At 46.0% G+C, this 15,208-nt stretch overlaps 1 protein-coding gene across 5 annotated transcripts in view; it reads left to right on the plus strand.

Annotated features, from left to right (window-relative positions):
• Positions 1–5,041: 5,041 nt before the first annotated feature.
• The window catches only part of MREG (melanoregulin), a 61,693-nt gene continuing 51,526 nt past the window's right edge, over positions 5,042–15,208 (plus strand). Inside the window, exons 1-2 of one of the 5 annotated variants that reach the window (XM_049614947.1) lie at positions 5,042–5,228; positions 5,581–5,647. Coding sequence is in view for 2 of the 5 variants with exons in the window: in XM_049614945.1 (XP_049470902.1) it covers positions 9,282–9,376 (95 nt within the window). In the remaining 3 variants the exon portion in view is untranslated. The other 4 variants (XM_049614950.1, XM_049614945.1, XM_049614951.1 and 1 more) reach the window with 4 other exon arrangements.

The following is a 15,208-nucleotide window of genomic DNA, read 5'->3' on the forward strand; positions in this document are numbered from 1 at the left end:
GGACAGAATGTCTTGATAAACATGAAAAAAAAGAGTTTTTATATTTTATCTTTATATATAAGTTCTCTATATATCTATATATATAAGTTCTAGACAACTTATTTATTTTTGACAGAGAAAGACAGAGCATGAGTCGGGGAGGGGCAGAGAGAGAGGGGGACACAGAATCCAAAGCAGGCTCCAGGCTCTGAGCTGTCAGCACAGAGCCCGACGAAGGGCTCGAACTCACGGACCGCGAGATCATGACCTGAGCTGAAGTTGGACACTCAGCCGACTGAGCCACCCAGGCACCCTTATATTTTATCTTTAAAAACAAGAATGTAAAAGGTCTGTACACTTGAGAATTATGGTATGACATGGGAGTCTTTTGGACACACAGAATACAAAGGCATATTTTATTTTATTTTATTTATTTTTTAATCTTTGTTTATTTTTGAGAGAGAGAGAGAGAGAGAGAAAGAGACAGAGTGCAAGCGGGGGAGGAACAGAGAGAGAGGGAGACACAGAACCCGAAGCAGGCCCCAGGCTCCAAGCTGTCAGCACAGAGCCCGATGCGGGGTTCAAACTCACGAACCATGAGATCATGACCTGAGCTGAAGTCGGACACTTAACCGACTGAGCCACCCAAGTGCCCCACAAAGGCATATTTTAAACTGACTCTTTTTCTTTCCTTCTTTGAAGGTTCTGGTATCTTAACTATTTCATGGTTTTTGGACTATTCTCTTTGTTTCCAAGTTCTATTTCTCTTTGAGAACTCCAGACTATGCTGGCTAATTGTGGTGGAGAGGCGGTGGGGCCGAAAGGATCTTATTTGTTTAAATATCCTTTAATTCACAGAAATTTTAGCTTCAAACAAATATATTTGCACTATTATTCTTTCTGTCACCAAATACCAAACACATTAAAGCAAAATATTCAGATGCAATTCTTCACATTTTAGCAATAAAAGAGGAATGGTTTTTATTAGGTGTTTTTAAATAAAAGTTTGTTTGGAGTGTCCCTTTCCAAATAGGTAATCATTTTGGAGACCCTGAAATCTCTGAGCATTATTTTTATTTCAACATACTTTTAATGGTGTGTGAATCACACAACTCTAAACTCCTTTTGAAGAAAAATACTCTTGCAAACAGAAATTATCTTCTATGTTTAAAGGAGTTGCTTATTGTTGTACACAATTTTGTACCTATTCAGCGTCTACTACTTGAACAGGAACATAGATTTTTAAATATAAATAGTTTGACTCACCTTGTAGAAAATGAATTTAGCCTGAGGACAGAGTAACAACGTTTTAATAATATCCAGGTACTCAAAAGTGAAGCCTTCTACAGTAGAGGGTTAATTTTAATATAACGGACGCATCCAGGGAAGAGGTCTTTTTTTTTTTTTTAAGTTTTCTTTCTTTTATGTTTATTTATTCTGAGAGAGAGAATGAGACAGCACAAGCGGGGGAGAGGAGCAGAAGGAGAGGGAGAGAAAATCCCAAGCAGGCTCCACACTCAGCTCAGAGCCTGATGCGGGGCTCAATCTCACAACCACTGCAAGATCATGACCTGACTGAAATTGAGAGTCAGAGGCTTAACCTCCTGAGCCACCCCAGTGCCCCAGGAAAGAGGTCTTTTGAACCCATTTTAAAAAATTCAGGTGAGGGGCACCTGGGTGGCTCAGTTAATTAAGTGTCCGACTTCGGCTCAGGTCATGATCTCACAGTTCCTGAGTTTGAGCCCCACATTGGGCTCTGTGCTGACAGCTCAGAGCCTGCAGCCTGCTTTGGATTCTGTGTCTCCCTCTCTCTCTGCCCCTTCCCCCCAAAAAACCCCCCAAAAAAATAAACACTAAAAAAATTTTTTTAAATAAAATTAAAAAATCCAGGTGAAATCGACTTACATTAACAATTTTAAATAAACAATTCAGTGGCATTTAGTATATTCACAACCTCCACCTCTGTCCAGTTCCAAAACATTCCCCAAAGGAAACTCCATATCCATTAAGCAGTTGTTCCTCATTTCCCCTCCTCTCAGCCCTGGCGACAACCAGATGAGCTTTGGCCTCTTTGGATTTACCTATTTTGGATATGTCATGTAAATTAATCACACAATACGTGACCTTTTGTGTCTGCCTGTTTTTCACCTACCATAATGTTTTTGTAGTTCATCCACATCGTAGCTTGGAGTTTTAATATGTTTAATATGGATGGGATTGCCTCCACTGGTGAATACAGTTCCTTGAACCATATTTCTAGAATGTTCCCTTCTAAGCGTAGAAGGCTTTAGTGATGATGCCTGGGAGTCTTTATTATTTTACCACAATTAAAAAATAAATCTACATATTTTATCAAGTAATCTGATAAAAGAATTCCTGGCATGTCCAGAAGGAGGAGATTCTGAGCTTACAAAACAACCCACAGGGATGGATTTAGGTATAGGGGTTGCGAGGCAGCAGATGTTATGGTCCTCCCTCCAGAAGAAAGGTGTTATCAGACAGCTTCTGGAAATGCTGGCAGCAGACAGCCCTCAGCTGTCAGCCCCCTTCCTGGACAACCTCAGCCAAAGACAGTGGCCTCAGCCAAGGTCATGTTCTCTTCCTCGGTGGCCCTCATCCAGAGGATGATCATCATGAGGGTGTAAACCACCCTCTCATACTTCCCCGTGAAGTCTCTATAGGGCTGAGGTTTGGTCCTGCTCTCTTTCTTCCCCTTCTCTTCCACATGTGCTGATTCCATGGGTGCTCCCTGCTAAACCTTGGTGACATCTACTCATTTTACTCCCTGATGTGACTTCTCCAGAGATGGGAGGCATGTTAGCTGTCCATCCTGGGTCACTTAGGGTGACTGATAATGCTGAGGTTGGCTCGAGATACTGGCTTGTTTCAGAACTTGTCTGTTTTCTAAAAGGAAGACAGTGCCCTTCAGTTCTCTATTGCATTTGGGTAGCTCGTGAATAGGCTCTTCAGAAATTAAACATAACTTTGTGCAAACTCTGGGTTCACTAAACAGCTCTTTTTCTGTTTTCATGTATTTAGTCAACATATTTGTTAAGTGCCTACTATGTGTCTGCACTGTTCTAGATGTTGTGATACAGAATATCCTTCTATATTGAGTCCCTACCATGGATCTGCACTGTTGTAGATAGAGCAAAGAACAAAACAAAGTTCTTGTCTTCATGGATAAAACCCACATTCTAGTTCACCATTGTATGCCCAGTACCTGGCTCAATAAACACTTGTTGAACGACTATATGAACGACATCAGCTTGACCTACGTTGTTACAAGCAGATCTTTCCTGTGGGATGCACTCATGATGTGCTGTTGTAGCTTAAGTATTTTGGTTTTCTCATTTTTCCTGCCCTGCATGTGCCTTTGCCTCCAACTCTCAAGAATTGTCAATAAATTTTTAAAGTATGCTAGTTGTTTGCAAAGAAGATTCTAGAGTTTTTCCTGCCACGGAGAAATCTGACAACATGGGCCAGCAGTTCGGCCTTGAACACAAGCAGCTGATGGGTCTGTGAGTCACCATTTGCCCCAGGGGAATGCCTAGTCACCGACATCAGGTGCCCAAGAGCTCTTGGTAAATGTCAGATGCTACTGTTTGTGGTGGATGGTGTTGGTGTCAACTTGGCGGTAGGAACAATCACTCTAAAAAAAGGAACGGCTGCTACTCTCCTGCGAATGAGGTCTGAAACAGGAAACGGGTCTGAAAGCCGAGGGTCTGGTGACACCATTATTCCTAACCAAGGCCCAATTTACCAAAAACAGGGAAATCATACAGGTATTTAACTTCTGGGAAGAGAAGCACTACAAAAACACAGATATAACAATCCTTTAAAAATTGATAAATAGAAGAGTCACATCACTTAAAACGAATGGGGTACTATTATATGCATTAATTGGATAGACATCTAAGACCTATTATTAGGTGGAAAAAGCTGGCAGATTAATGTGTGCCTTTTCTATTAAAACAAAACACTACCAAAAATAATGACACACACAGTGATGTTATTAGACAACACAGGGGCACATAAGTGCGTGTCTGTCCAGAAACAGGTTGGTACCATACTGATAATAAGGTTACCCTGGACAGGATGGAAAGTGAACAGGACTGTGGGTCATGGTCAGAAGGAACTTACCCTGTAATATTTCAACTTTTTTAGAGGAACGTTTCATTTATAAGTTTTAAAACTTAAAATTAATTTTAAAAGAAAAATGTTAATAATTGTTAGAGCAGGCCAACAGTATACATGATTCTTCGTAAGGCACAGGGCATTAACCTCCTGATCACGTTCGTTAAGTAGATGTGGTTCCTTGGCTTTCTAGAATATCATGTCTGAAACAGACCACGTAAAAGATGCCCACACAAGGCAGAGTTACAAACATGAAAAGAAGTATTGTCATAGGTAAGCCCACTAACATTGGAATCCACATTTGCCCAACAGGCCTATACTGGATTTAATCAATAGTGTTGTGGGTGGCTCAGTCAGGTAAGCGTCAGACTTCAGCTTAGGTCATGGTCTTGCAGTTGGTGAGTTCAAGCCCCACATTGGGCTCTCTGCTGTCAGCAATGAGCCTGCTTCGACGAACCCCTCCCTTGCTTGTACTCTCTCTCTCTCTTTCAAAAATAAATAAGCATTAAAAAACAATAGCTGTTGGGATGATTACTGAGGATGATGAGATTATGCACAATGCTTGGCTAGCTAAAATGTAACACGGAGATCTCTGGTGGGCTGCAGTTAAGCTTGGAGGGGGTGCGGGCACCTTGGAATGCCCAGGCCTGCATAGCCCCCCTGCCTGCGGAATGCCTAGGCGGCCCTGACAAGTGTTTCTGCAGTCCTTGGGGAACTCTGTTATCTCTACATTGTATTCTCAGTTTAGCAGAACAGTAGGACACATAGGCCCTTGCTGCCCACCTCTGATTTTAGTAGTCTCTTGTGCTTGTTCACCTTTAAGTCATGTGCCCTTTGTTCCTGCACGCCTGGAATGTCATACGCCCTCTGTACACAAGCCCACTAAGATTTATGATTAACCTGACACCACAATAAACGAGAATACGAGTGAGGCAAACGGGGTCTTCGTCTGCAAACTTTGACCCCCAGGCCTTCTCCTGTCTCTCCTAGCAAAGTGTGGAGTAATCTTTCCTCCGTGAGCACAGGGTTTGCCGTCCATTCCTGGCAAGTGGTGCCCCGTGTGAGCGCTTGAGACCGACCCGAAGGGACGCTCGAAAATGAAAGTCTGCGCAGTAAGTCGCCGGCTTCTCTTCCGAGAACAGCCGAGTTCTGGAACTTTTCAGGCCTGGGTTTTGTCTTCCTTTTCTCTTTACTCTCGTGCGTTATTAAGACTTTCTACGTGGGGCAGCCTCATGCTCTGAACAAAGGCGATATATCAAGGTCCTAAAGCAGTGACTTGAAGCCAATGGGGCAGATAGAAATGAGAAACAATTACGGCATATGCTTCGGGTTGCCTTAGATATTAACCCATGGCTTCCCAAAAACGGCACTCTGGATGTCGACGTCTGGCAACGTGTGGGTGCCAATCTGAAACGGAAGCACGAACTGGGTTATAAGTTCCCTCTTTCTGCCCTAACAACACAGGGGTCAGTGCGAGCAGCTTTGGCTCCTTCACACGTGGATGTTCTTCCCGATGCATCCCTTCCTCCAGGTAAGGGCCTCGTGGAGGCTGTTACTTTACCTCTCTGTGCTGAGAAAGAGGTGAAAAGGATTCCTCAAGCCATTGGGAATGTACGTAGCTTCCCGCTGCCTCCACCCGAGTGGGGGGACCCCCCTTCTGTTCCCATGCCGCCACCAAGATCTCCGTGTTACGTTTTAGCTAGCCAAGCATTGTGTATAATCTCGCCATCCTCCGTAATAACCCCAACAAATAGTGTTGAACTTTGATATTTGTAAGGTGCTTTATGGTTTTTAAACCATTTCATTTGAATCTCACAGTTGTATCTCGTTCAGTAGGACCAGATTCATCGTCTCCATTTCACAGATTGGAAAACTGCGGTTCAGAAAAATGACTTGTCTAAGATCAAAGCCAGTAAAGGGGCAGGGCACCTACATCTTCCAAGAGCTGAAAGCCTTCTGTAATTCATCCACTCGATAAATTCAACTCCAGTAGTTAATAGTAGCTGCCAGACCCGAGAGTTCATCTTTTTGCTGGCTGAGTTCACATTTTGGCAGCCCTCTCTACCGACTTTCTGCTTGAACCTAAGTGGGTTGATGCACATTCAAAAACCAGTTTTAGAACCTAGTGCATTCACCCAAGGGGATTTCCAGCTAGTGGGAAGTTTGCTGTCCAGGGCAACACTCAGCCTCCGTCCTGCCACAGATGCAAGTGATAAATGGCCTGGTGCTGGGCTGGATACCACAGCCCCGTGCTGCCTGCCAGTAGCTGCTACTTTTGTCAGGTTAGTTTTTCATGATGGGTCCACATCCAGTCTCCCCAGCTAAGTCAGAGTCACAGGAACCTCCTTTTCTGCTTCCTATCCTTCGGTAGTCAGCCTGTCAACGAACACACACTTGATAAACTCCCTCGGCCTTCTAATGTAGCCACAACAGGACACGCTTATGTGTAGCAACATATTTAAAAAATTAATCCACTGCCCATGAGAATCGACACTTCTGAAAATAAACTCTTGCTCTTCCTCCTCACCCCTGCAAACCTGCTCCCCCTACACTCTTCTCTATCTCAATCAATGGCAATTCAACCTTTGAGCTGGTCAGCCCTCACCTGGAGTCACTTCTTTCTTTTTTCGCACCCTATTTCCAATACTTTAGCAACTCTTGTTGGCTCTACCTTCAAATTCCATCCATGGGGTGCCTGGGTGGCTCAGTCAGTTAAGCCTCTGGCTTCGGCTCAGGTCATGATCTCACTGTTCGTGAGTTCGAGTCCCACGTCGGGCTCTGTGCAGACAGCTCGGAGCCTGGAGCCTGCTTCGGATTCTGTGTCTCCCTCTTTCTCTGTCCTCCCTGCTCGCGCTCTGTCTCTCAAAAATAAATAAAAATTAAAACAACAATAACAGCAAACAACAAATTCTATCCAGAGTCCATACGACCTCTACTGCTATCTCCATGGTACATCACCTGGGTCATTAGAATGGCCTCCATTTGTATCTCCCTAAACAGCCCTTTGCAGCCAGTTTCTTCTCAAGATAGCAGCCAAAGGATCCTGTTAACCACCCAGGCAGACCATATCACTCCCTCTACTCAAAACCCTCCAACTCGGAGCTTGGCTCGGCAAAATCCAGCATCCTTGCATAGTCCTACGTGGTCCCTGATTCCATCATTTCCTTTTACTCTTCCTACTGGCCCACAGCTCTCCAGGGCCCCTAGAATTCTCTTTCTCATGCACCCTATAGTTCATTCTCTCTCCTCTGGGATTTTGCACACAGTCTCACTCTCCCTGAAATGCTCTTTCCCTGTGATATCATAGCTAGCTTTCTCATCTTCAAGTCTTGGCTTAAATGTCACCATATTAGGAGGCTTTCTGTGACCACCCTATATAAAACTACGGACAACATCCCTCTCCCCACTACACACACACACACACACACACACACACACACCCCTTCCTGGCACTTCTTGTGCCTTATTTTCCTCCATAGCCCACATTACCTACTAACACACTAAAGAACACACTTGTTTTGTTTGTCTAACTCTCTGCCTAGAACGTTTGCTCCAAGAGAATAGGGATTTTTGTTTCTTTTGTTCGCTGCTGTATCCCTAGCGCCTGGTACAAGTCTGGCACATAACAGATGCTTATAAAGTATTTGCTGAGTAAACCAGATTGGCAAAGATGAAAAATTAGGTGGTAGCTTGACTGGTGGGGGCATACGGAAATAGGTACTTTCACATGTTGCTGTCAGAGTACAAATTGGAATTGCCTCCTTGGAGAGCAATCACAAGATCCATCAAAATTTAAAAAGGCATCTTACCTATGACCCAGCATTTAGCTGCCAAGCATTTACTCAATAGGTATATGTGTTGTTGTTGTTTTTATTTATTTGGAGCAGAGAGAGAGAGAGAGAGAGCGCCTGGATCACAGGAACCATCCCTGAGATGGTAACCTAAGCCTAAATCAAGAGTCTTAGCTTAACAGACTGAGCCACCCAGTGCCCTTCAGCATTATTTTAGTGACAAAAAGTTGGAATGAACTTAAACGTCCCTGAATAGGGGGTCCGATTGAATCACATACGGGCATCAGTATGACTCCACAATATATAACTGTTAAAGTGATAAAGGAAAAACACACGGCTTGATGTGGAACAGTCTACATGATGTACTGAGTGGAACAAGCCAGGGCAGAAATATGTGGAGTATGTCACGCTTTGGGTGAAAAAAGGAGGGGGGGGTGTGTAAGTACATATACTTGCAAGTTCCTACAAGCATAAATAAGAGTATAAATAGCCTGGAAAATTGCAGGGAACTAATGATAGAGGTTGCCCACACACTCCCCCCCCCCCCCTTTTTAAGGGAGTTACTTAAGGACCAGTGACCCTGAAAACGACTTAAAAAATCATCGCGATATAGTACTTTTAAAAAACCTACTTCTGGAAGCGCCTGGCTGGCTCAGGTGGGGGACCGTGGGGCTCTTGCTCTCGGGGGTTTGAGCCCCACGTTGGGTGTGGAGATGACTTAAAAACAAAAGATCTTAAAAAAGCCCCCAGAAACCCACTTCTGTAATGTGTCAATGCGTGCTCTTCTGGTAGCTTTTACTCTGTGTGGGGCTGACGCGGTAAAAATCCGCCCTAAGCACTGCTCTGAAGGCACGGGAGTAGGAAGGAGGACCTTTTATTTCCTCCGGGAGTGAAGCCAGTAAAAAGTATGAATAGATTCAGGCCAACCTCGTGCTCGGCGACTCGGGGCCTGCCCCGCCTTCCCCCCCAGTCGGGGCTGCCCGTCGGTGCTGCCCTCCGCCTGGAGTCCCTGCTTCCTCCTTAGAGGGCAGCAGCAGAGCGTGTCGGGGACGCATGCGTCCCCATTTGCGCCTGGGGAATTAAAAGAAAAGAGGGGGGAAAAAGCCCCAGCGCAACACGCGCCCCAAACAAAACCTAAGTGCAGGAAAGCGCGCGGCCGCGCAGACCTGGGCCGTGCAGGCGTCTCGGCCTCGCCCGCGTCCCCGGCCGCGGCGTGATGCGCACGGACTGGCCCGCGACGCCCGGCCCCGCGACTGTCCCCGCACCTGGACGCCGGCCGGGTGGCCGCGCCCCAGCCGCGCTCGCTCGCCGCCGCCGCCGCCGCCGCCGCGGCCGTCTCCCAGTGTGCCGGCGCCGTGGGGCACCTCGCTCCCCATGGGGCCGCGGGACTGGCTGAGGACCGTGTGCTGCTGCTGCCCGTGCAGCTGCCTGGAGGGGCCCGCCGTGCCCGAGAAGGAGCCCCTGGTCAGGTGGGTGCGCGGCCGGCCGCGCGGAGCCTGGTGCCTGCGCGCTGGTCCGAGCTGGGGAGGCGGGCTGGGCTTCGCGGTGCCCCCTGAGGCGCCCCTTGGTCCCTTCCTGGAGACCCTGCCCCCTGGGTGAGACTTCTGCCCGCCGCCACAGATCCCCGGAGACGCCGGAGACCCGGGTGGATGCGTGTGGAAATCCGCGCCAAGGGAGGGACCGGAGAGAAGTTTGCAAAGGGGCTCGATTTGGGTCCTTTGCTGTGACCGACTGCGTACGGATAGGCGTATTTCAGTGAAACGGACGCCTGTGAGTTTCTGTTTCACCCAGGGGGAAAAAAAACAAGTTGGATACTTTGCATTCAAGTTTATTACCAAAGACAGACAATTTAAGTGACTGAACACAGGGGATATTTTTCACATTAAAAAAAATGCCTATTTTCTGAAGGGGCATCCTGTTCACTGGGATGTGGTCTCATTACAGGTGAAGTTAGGAAGCGTGAGGAAATTGGATGCACATTTGGCGTGGCTTTGTTGAAGGGCCGTACGACACAGTTTTGTTCGGGGCTGTCATTTTAAGCAATTATTTTGTACCTCCGCTTTGATGAAACGAAGGTTCCACAAGGGCATGCCTTGGAGGTAGACGGGATAGAAACGAAAGATTTAACATGAAATTAGGGAACAGGAGGTGAAGTGAAAGTCAAGGGTTTGGTAAGCAAATATTGAAGCCAGTGTTTTTTTTATGCAATGTACAGTTAACAAGATAAAGCTTTCGTTACTTTTCCAAAGCATGATTTACCTTTTCTTACTCTGTCAGGTCCAAACACTTCCCTTGACTTTTGAGGTCTTATGTATCCCCTTACTGTCTGCCCACTCTTATTTTCCAGCATATTAAATACTGCGGACTCCTTGATTTAACCAGACAGGCATCCTGGCCGCTCTAGGAACCATCCAGCCTTCTTATTCCCCTCACGATTGCCTCAAGGAGTGACCTTTATCTTTCCCACCCCTCCTAAATGCTGTTTCTCAACACCCTCCCCCACCCCCACCCCCAAGCAGTCTTCTTGGATTGCTTTCTGCTTATTCATCTCTCACTCCTATGATTTAGGGTTTGGGATTTACCATCTGCCCCTCACTGCTTAGTGAGCGCACATGTATGTAAACATACAGGTCAAGTTCTTTTATATATAAACAATTGTACACACAATACACCATGTTTTTGTGTGCCCTTGCTGATGGTTTCCCACTTAGATTGTTAGGTCAACATGGGCACGGAGACATCTGGTGAAGTTCCCTTGGTCCCAAATGAAGTGGGTAACAACCTAGAATTTCATGCTTGGCTTGTACATCCAACTTGTCAATATTCACTGTCACTAGAAATACAGCACTCCTTCTCAGTGCCTTGGGTCTTTCCAGTCTTCCATCCAGGATTGCTATTGGAGTTAAAAATCTTGACCTGCCCTGGTTTACTGTAAGTCAGTACATTTTGCAAGTGATTTTTAGGAGGATGGAGCCAATGGGGGACAGAACAGTATGTATAGTCCTCACGAGTCAGATTGTTTGGGGTGAAAATTCCAACTGGGTGACTGGGCACAAATTATGGAACTTATTTGTGCCTTAATTTACTCATCTATAAAATGGGGATGAGAACAGTGTGTACCTCAAAGGGTTTCCATGAGAAATGAAATGAGCTAATCCCTGTGTTTAGTAGAATGTCTGACACATAGTAAACACTCAATAAATTCTAGTTGTTGTTAATTATCATTGTTATTCTTCTGAGCATGTGAATATGAATGGACTGGTCTTTTGTGGTTTAGTGTCAATTCTGGCATCGTTTCAGGGTAGCAAGGTTTGGGAAGAGCCACTTAGTGATTGATGTGTGGGGCAGTGATAGGTGTGTGTGTGGGTACCTGTATGTTTTTTCCTACTCACGTCATCAGGAGGTCTGGTTTGAAATCCTTTTTGTTTGTTTATTTATTCTTAAAGTGAGAAGTTCAGTGTTTTTTTTTTTTTTTTCTTTGTATATTCACAAAGTTGTGCAATCATCGCCACTCTCTAATAGAGAACATTTTCATCACTACTGAAAGAAACACCACACCCATTAAGCAGTCACTCACCACTCTCCCTTCCTTGCCCGGCCCCTTCTCCTGCAGCGACTAATCTGCTTTCTGTCTTCATAGATTTGCTGTTCTGGAAATTTGGTATAAATGGAATCACACATATGTGGCCTTGGCGTCTGGCTTCTTTGACTCAGCATCGTGTTTTTGGGGTTCATCCATGATGTAAGATTTACATACCTCTTATCCATTCATCAACCAATGGGCATTTGGGTTGTTTCTGCTTTGGGGCTGTGAACGTTTGTGTACAAGTTTTTGAGCAGATGTGTGTTTTCAGTGATCATGGGTATATGCTCAGGAGTGGAATGGCTGGGTCGTATGGTAATTCTACATTTAACTTTTTGACAGACTGCCAGATTGTTTTCCAGAGTGACTGGTTTGAAATCTTGGTGTGGTGAAATCATGTGGCCAGATGGCCTTAATTTTAATTTTATGGAGAACTTCATTCTTTACATCATCTTTTTTCTTTTTTTTCCTTTCATTTATAAAGAAAGGTTTTGTATAGATGCCCTCCTCTCAGCTAAGTCCTTGATGGTAAAGTAATGGTTTTCAAGTTTTGCTTCATGCCCTTAGGTAACGGTACCTGGAGGAGGTATGGTTGGGGAAATTACACTTGTCTTTTGTCTGCATGGTCACCTGCAATCCTGTTCCAGAATGCACTAAGGATTCTTGTTCTTTAACGAAAACCGGCTCTTAGTCTCTCCTCCTTTGCCAGTCTGATCATGCCTTTTATGTTTCGACCTCATTCTTTTTGCCTTTTCTGGAACCGTGTACCTGAAGGGAAAAGCATGTCCCTTGTCTGGTTTGCGATCTGTATTTCTCTCTGTTCCACTGGTTCTTTCTTTCCCCTTGTTCTAGAAATATGCTGAGGCCTCCCCTGACTGAAAATTCATCCTGATATGGCCAAGCCCTTTAATTGCCATCCTTTGCTTTCCTCTGTGGCTGGCACAAATGTCTTGAAAGAGTTGTTCACTGTGCCCCCCTCCCTGTCTTCTTTAGCACCCATCCACCGTGAAGTCTGGTTTCTGCCCCCTGGCTGACTACATGAACACTGCTCTCTTGAAGGTTACAAGAGAAAGAAGTGTGATGTTGTATTCTCAGCGTGCAGGACACAGTTCTGTGCTGACCCTCCGTGCCTTCTTTCGTGCTTCCTCTTTCCCTGGATTCTCTGATTTTGCTTTCTCTAGTTTCTGCTTGTGACAGGTGCAGTCACACTGCTTTCCCTCCTGGTGTCTTTGCCCATGTCACATTTGGTAGCTAAACATCTTTTTGTTTTTTTCTTTTTATAAACTTTTTTTAACGTTTATTTATTTTGGAGAGACAGAGACTAAGCATGGTCGGGGGACAAGCAGAGAGAGAGAGGGAGACACGGAATCTGAAGCAGGCTCCAAGCTCTGAACTGTCAGCACAGAGCCCAAAGCGGGGCTTGAAATCATGAACTGTGAGATCACGACCTGAGCCAAAGTCGGACGCTTAACCGACCGAGCCACCCAGGGGCCTCACTTTTTGTTTTTCTGTCCTACTTCTCAAGAGTCTACTCTTCTTAAGGCCCATGTCAGTTGCCAGCTTTGTGATGAAGCCTTGGAAAGTTTCCCCAGGTTGTGATGGTTTCTCTTTACTTCCTTTTCATCCCTCGGTCACTCACCTGTGCTTATTACAGTTCGAAGGTGGGTGCTGCCACCCCAGCCAGATTGCCCAACTCCTTAGCCGCCCGGGGCTGCTTCACCAGCGAATAGGTGAGCAGTCCTCTCTAATGCCAGGAAGCTTGAGAGTAGGTCTGGAGAAAGGACACGTGGCCTGACCTTGACACCAGGCTCCAGGCCCAAAGAAAAGCAGAGGTTTTATTCAGTTTCACAGTTTTCTGCTCTTGACTCCGATTTTAGGACGGAATCCTAGAAGACTCCTGTTTTCAGTCACCGTGGAAGGTCGGAGGTTCTGCGTGCCATTCTTCCCTGCACTAATTCCTTTCCCTAATGTAAATAGTGATCAAAACCACAACGAACCAACGTGCATGGAGGACAAATGGATTTTTTTGGAATGGCGAGCTCATTGATCACTTGTCTGTACAACAGTGAATGACTTTTTGGCTCGAGGTTTCATGTTACTAATTAAAAGGAACGTATGGGGTGCGAATCGTTAGTTTCCTAGGACTGGCGCAACAAACTACCATGAATTTGGTAGCCTAAACCAACAGAAATGTATTCGTTCACAGTTCTGGAAGCCAGAAAGACTCTAGGGAGAATTGCTTCTTGCAGGATTCAGCTTTGGGTGGCTCCTGGTGTCATTGGCTTCTGGCAGCTCAGTTGCAGACTTTGCCTCTGTCTTCTTCCCTGTGCTCTCTCCTCTGTCTCAAATGCCTATCTCTTTGCTCTTGCCAGGGCACCAGTCATTGGATGTAGGGTCCATTGTAAATCCAGGTTAATCACGTCTCAGGATCCTTAACTTAATCACACCTGCAAAGCCCCTATTTCCAAATAAGGTCACGTTCACAGGAACCGGGGGTTGGGACTTGGACGTATCTTTTTAGGGGATGCTATTCAACCCACTACGGGGTACTTTTGGGAAAATGTTTGAGCTCAGTGAGCTTAATGCATTGGTTTTTATTTCACTTTTATAGCATGGCTTTCTTCCATCGGCGATGAAAGCATACTCTTGCCATATAAAAATCCCCCATGAGCGTGAGTTGTGACCCTTGAAATGATATGATTCTAGAGGCGCAGCTGCAGTCAGCACAGCCTTTAAGCAGAGCGATGCCCAAGCCCTCTGGCACCAGAGTTTACTGCCACATGACATCCAATACAGACGGGCATGGGGGGCCTGGAAGAGCCTGCCACGGAATGACACTAAAGCATATCTCACGAAGGTCACTGAAGTTTTGCAGAGAAGTGCAATTCTTACTCTCTAAATGTTACTTACTCTAAGCTCTAATTTCTGTGGGCTGTCGATAACCGATAAGCACCACGACTGTCCACTTGTTGAAAAGCTAAGGAAGAAAGGGGGAGAATTACAACCACGGCTGAGTTTTCGTTTGTGGCTCTCCCTTCAGCCACCTACGTGAACCACATAATGAGCTTCCACATGTCTTTGGCTCCCTGCTCTCCTCCATGCCCGTCCACAGCCTCCGCGCCAGATAGCAGAATTTACGGACGTATCTCTCAGAATTTACAGCCGTCGGGGTTTCCTTTTTCTGCAGTGCCTGGAGTCCCCAGTAGAGAAAAATAAAATAAAACCTCAGTTTGCTCTTTGATGGTTGTTTCATGCGGTTCTGAGAAGGCCTGGAACAGGGCATGTGAGTGTGGGCAACAGAATGGAACTTCCCGGACCATCGAGGAACGTTCCGTCTGCGGCTCCTGCTTGGGTATGCAGACGGGGGTGAGGACTGAGGTGGGGACGGGAGCCTTCCCCGCTCAGCTCTCCTGACCTTTCATAGGTGGTGCTTAGCGTTCCCCGTGTACTGGGCGCTGCCTGTATGCCTGTTGCCGTAACCCTGTGAGGTACACCCGATTCTCGTTATTCTTTGTGGCTATGTGCTGTGGCCCCCGCAGATGGTGACTGAAAGTACTCATTGCTCCGAGGGGAAAATCCAGGGTTGTTGTCCTGCGAGTCGACTTGTCAGCTGGTCCACACGTATCTTGTTTTCTGTGTGCTTCTGCGTACAGACACCTTAGTTTTAGTATATTGTTGATTCATTGACATTGCACTCAGGGCCAGCGGCACTGTGACT

This window comes from Panthera uncia, assembly GCF_023721935.1.
Source record: "Panthera uncia isolate 11264 chromosome C1 unlocalized genomic scaffold, Puncia_PCG_1.0 HiC_scaffold_3, whole genome shotgun sequence".
Classification (NCBI taxonomy): Eukaryota; Metazoa; Chordata; class Mammalia; order Carnivora; family Felidae; genus Panthera; species Panthera uncia.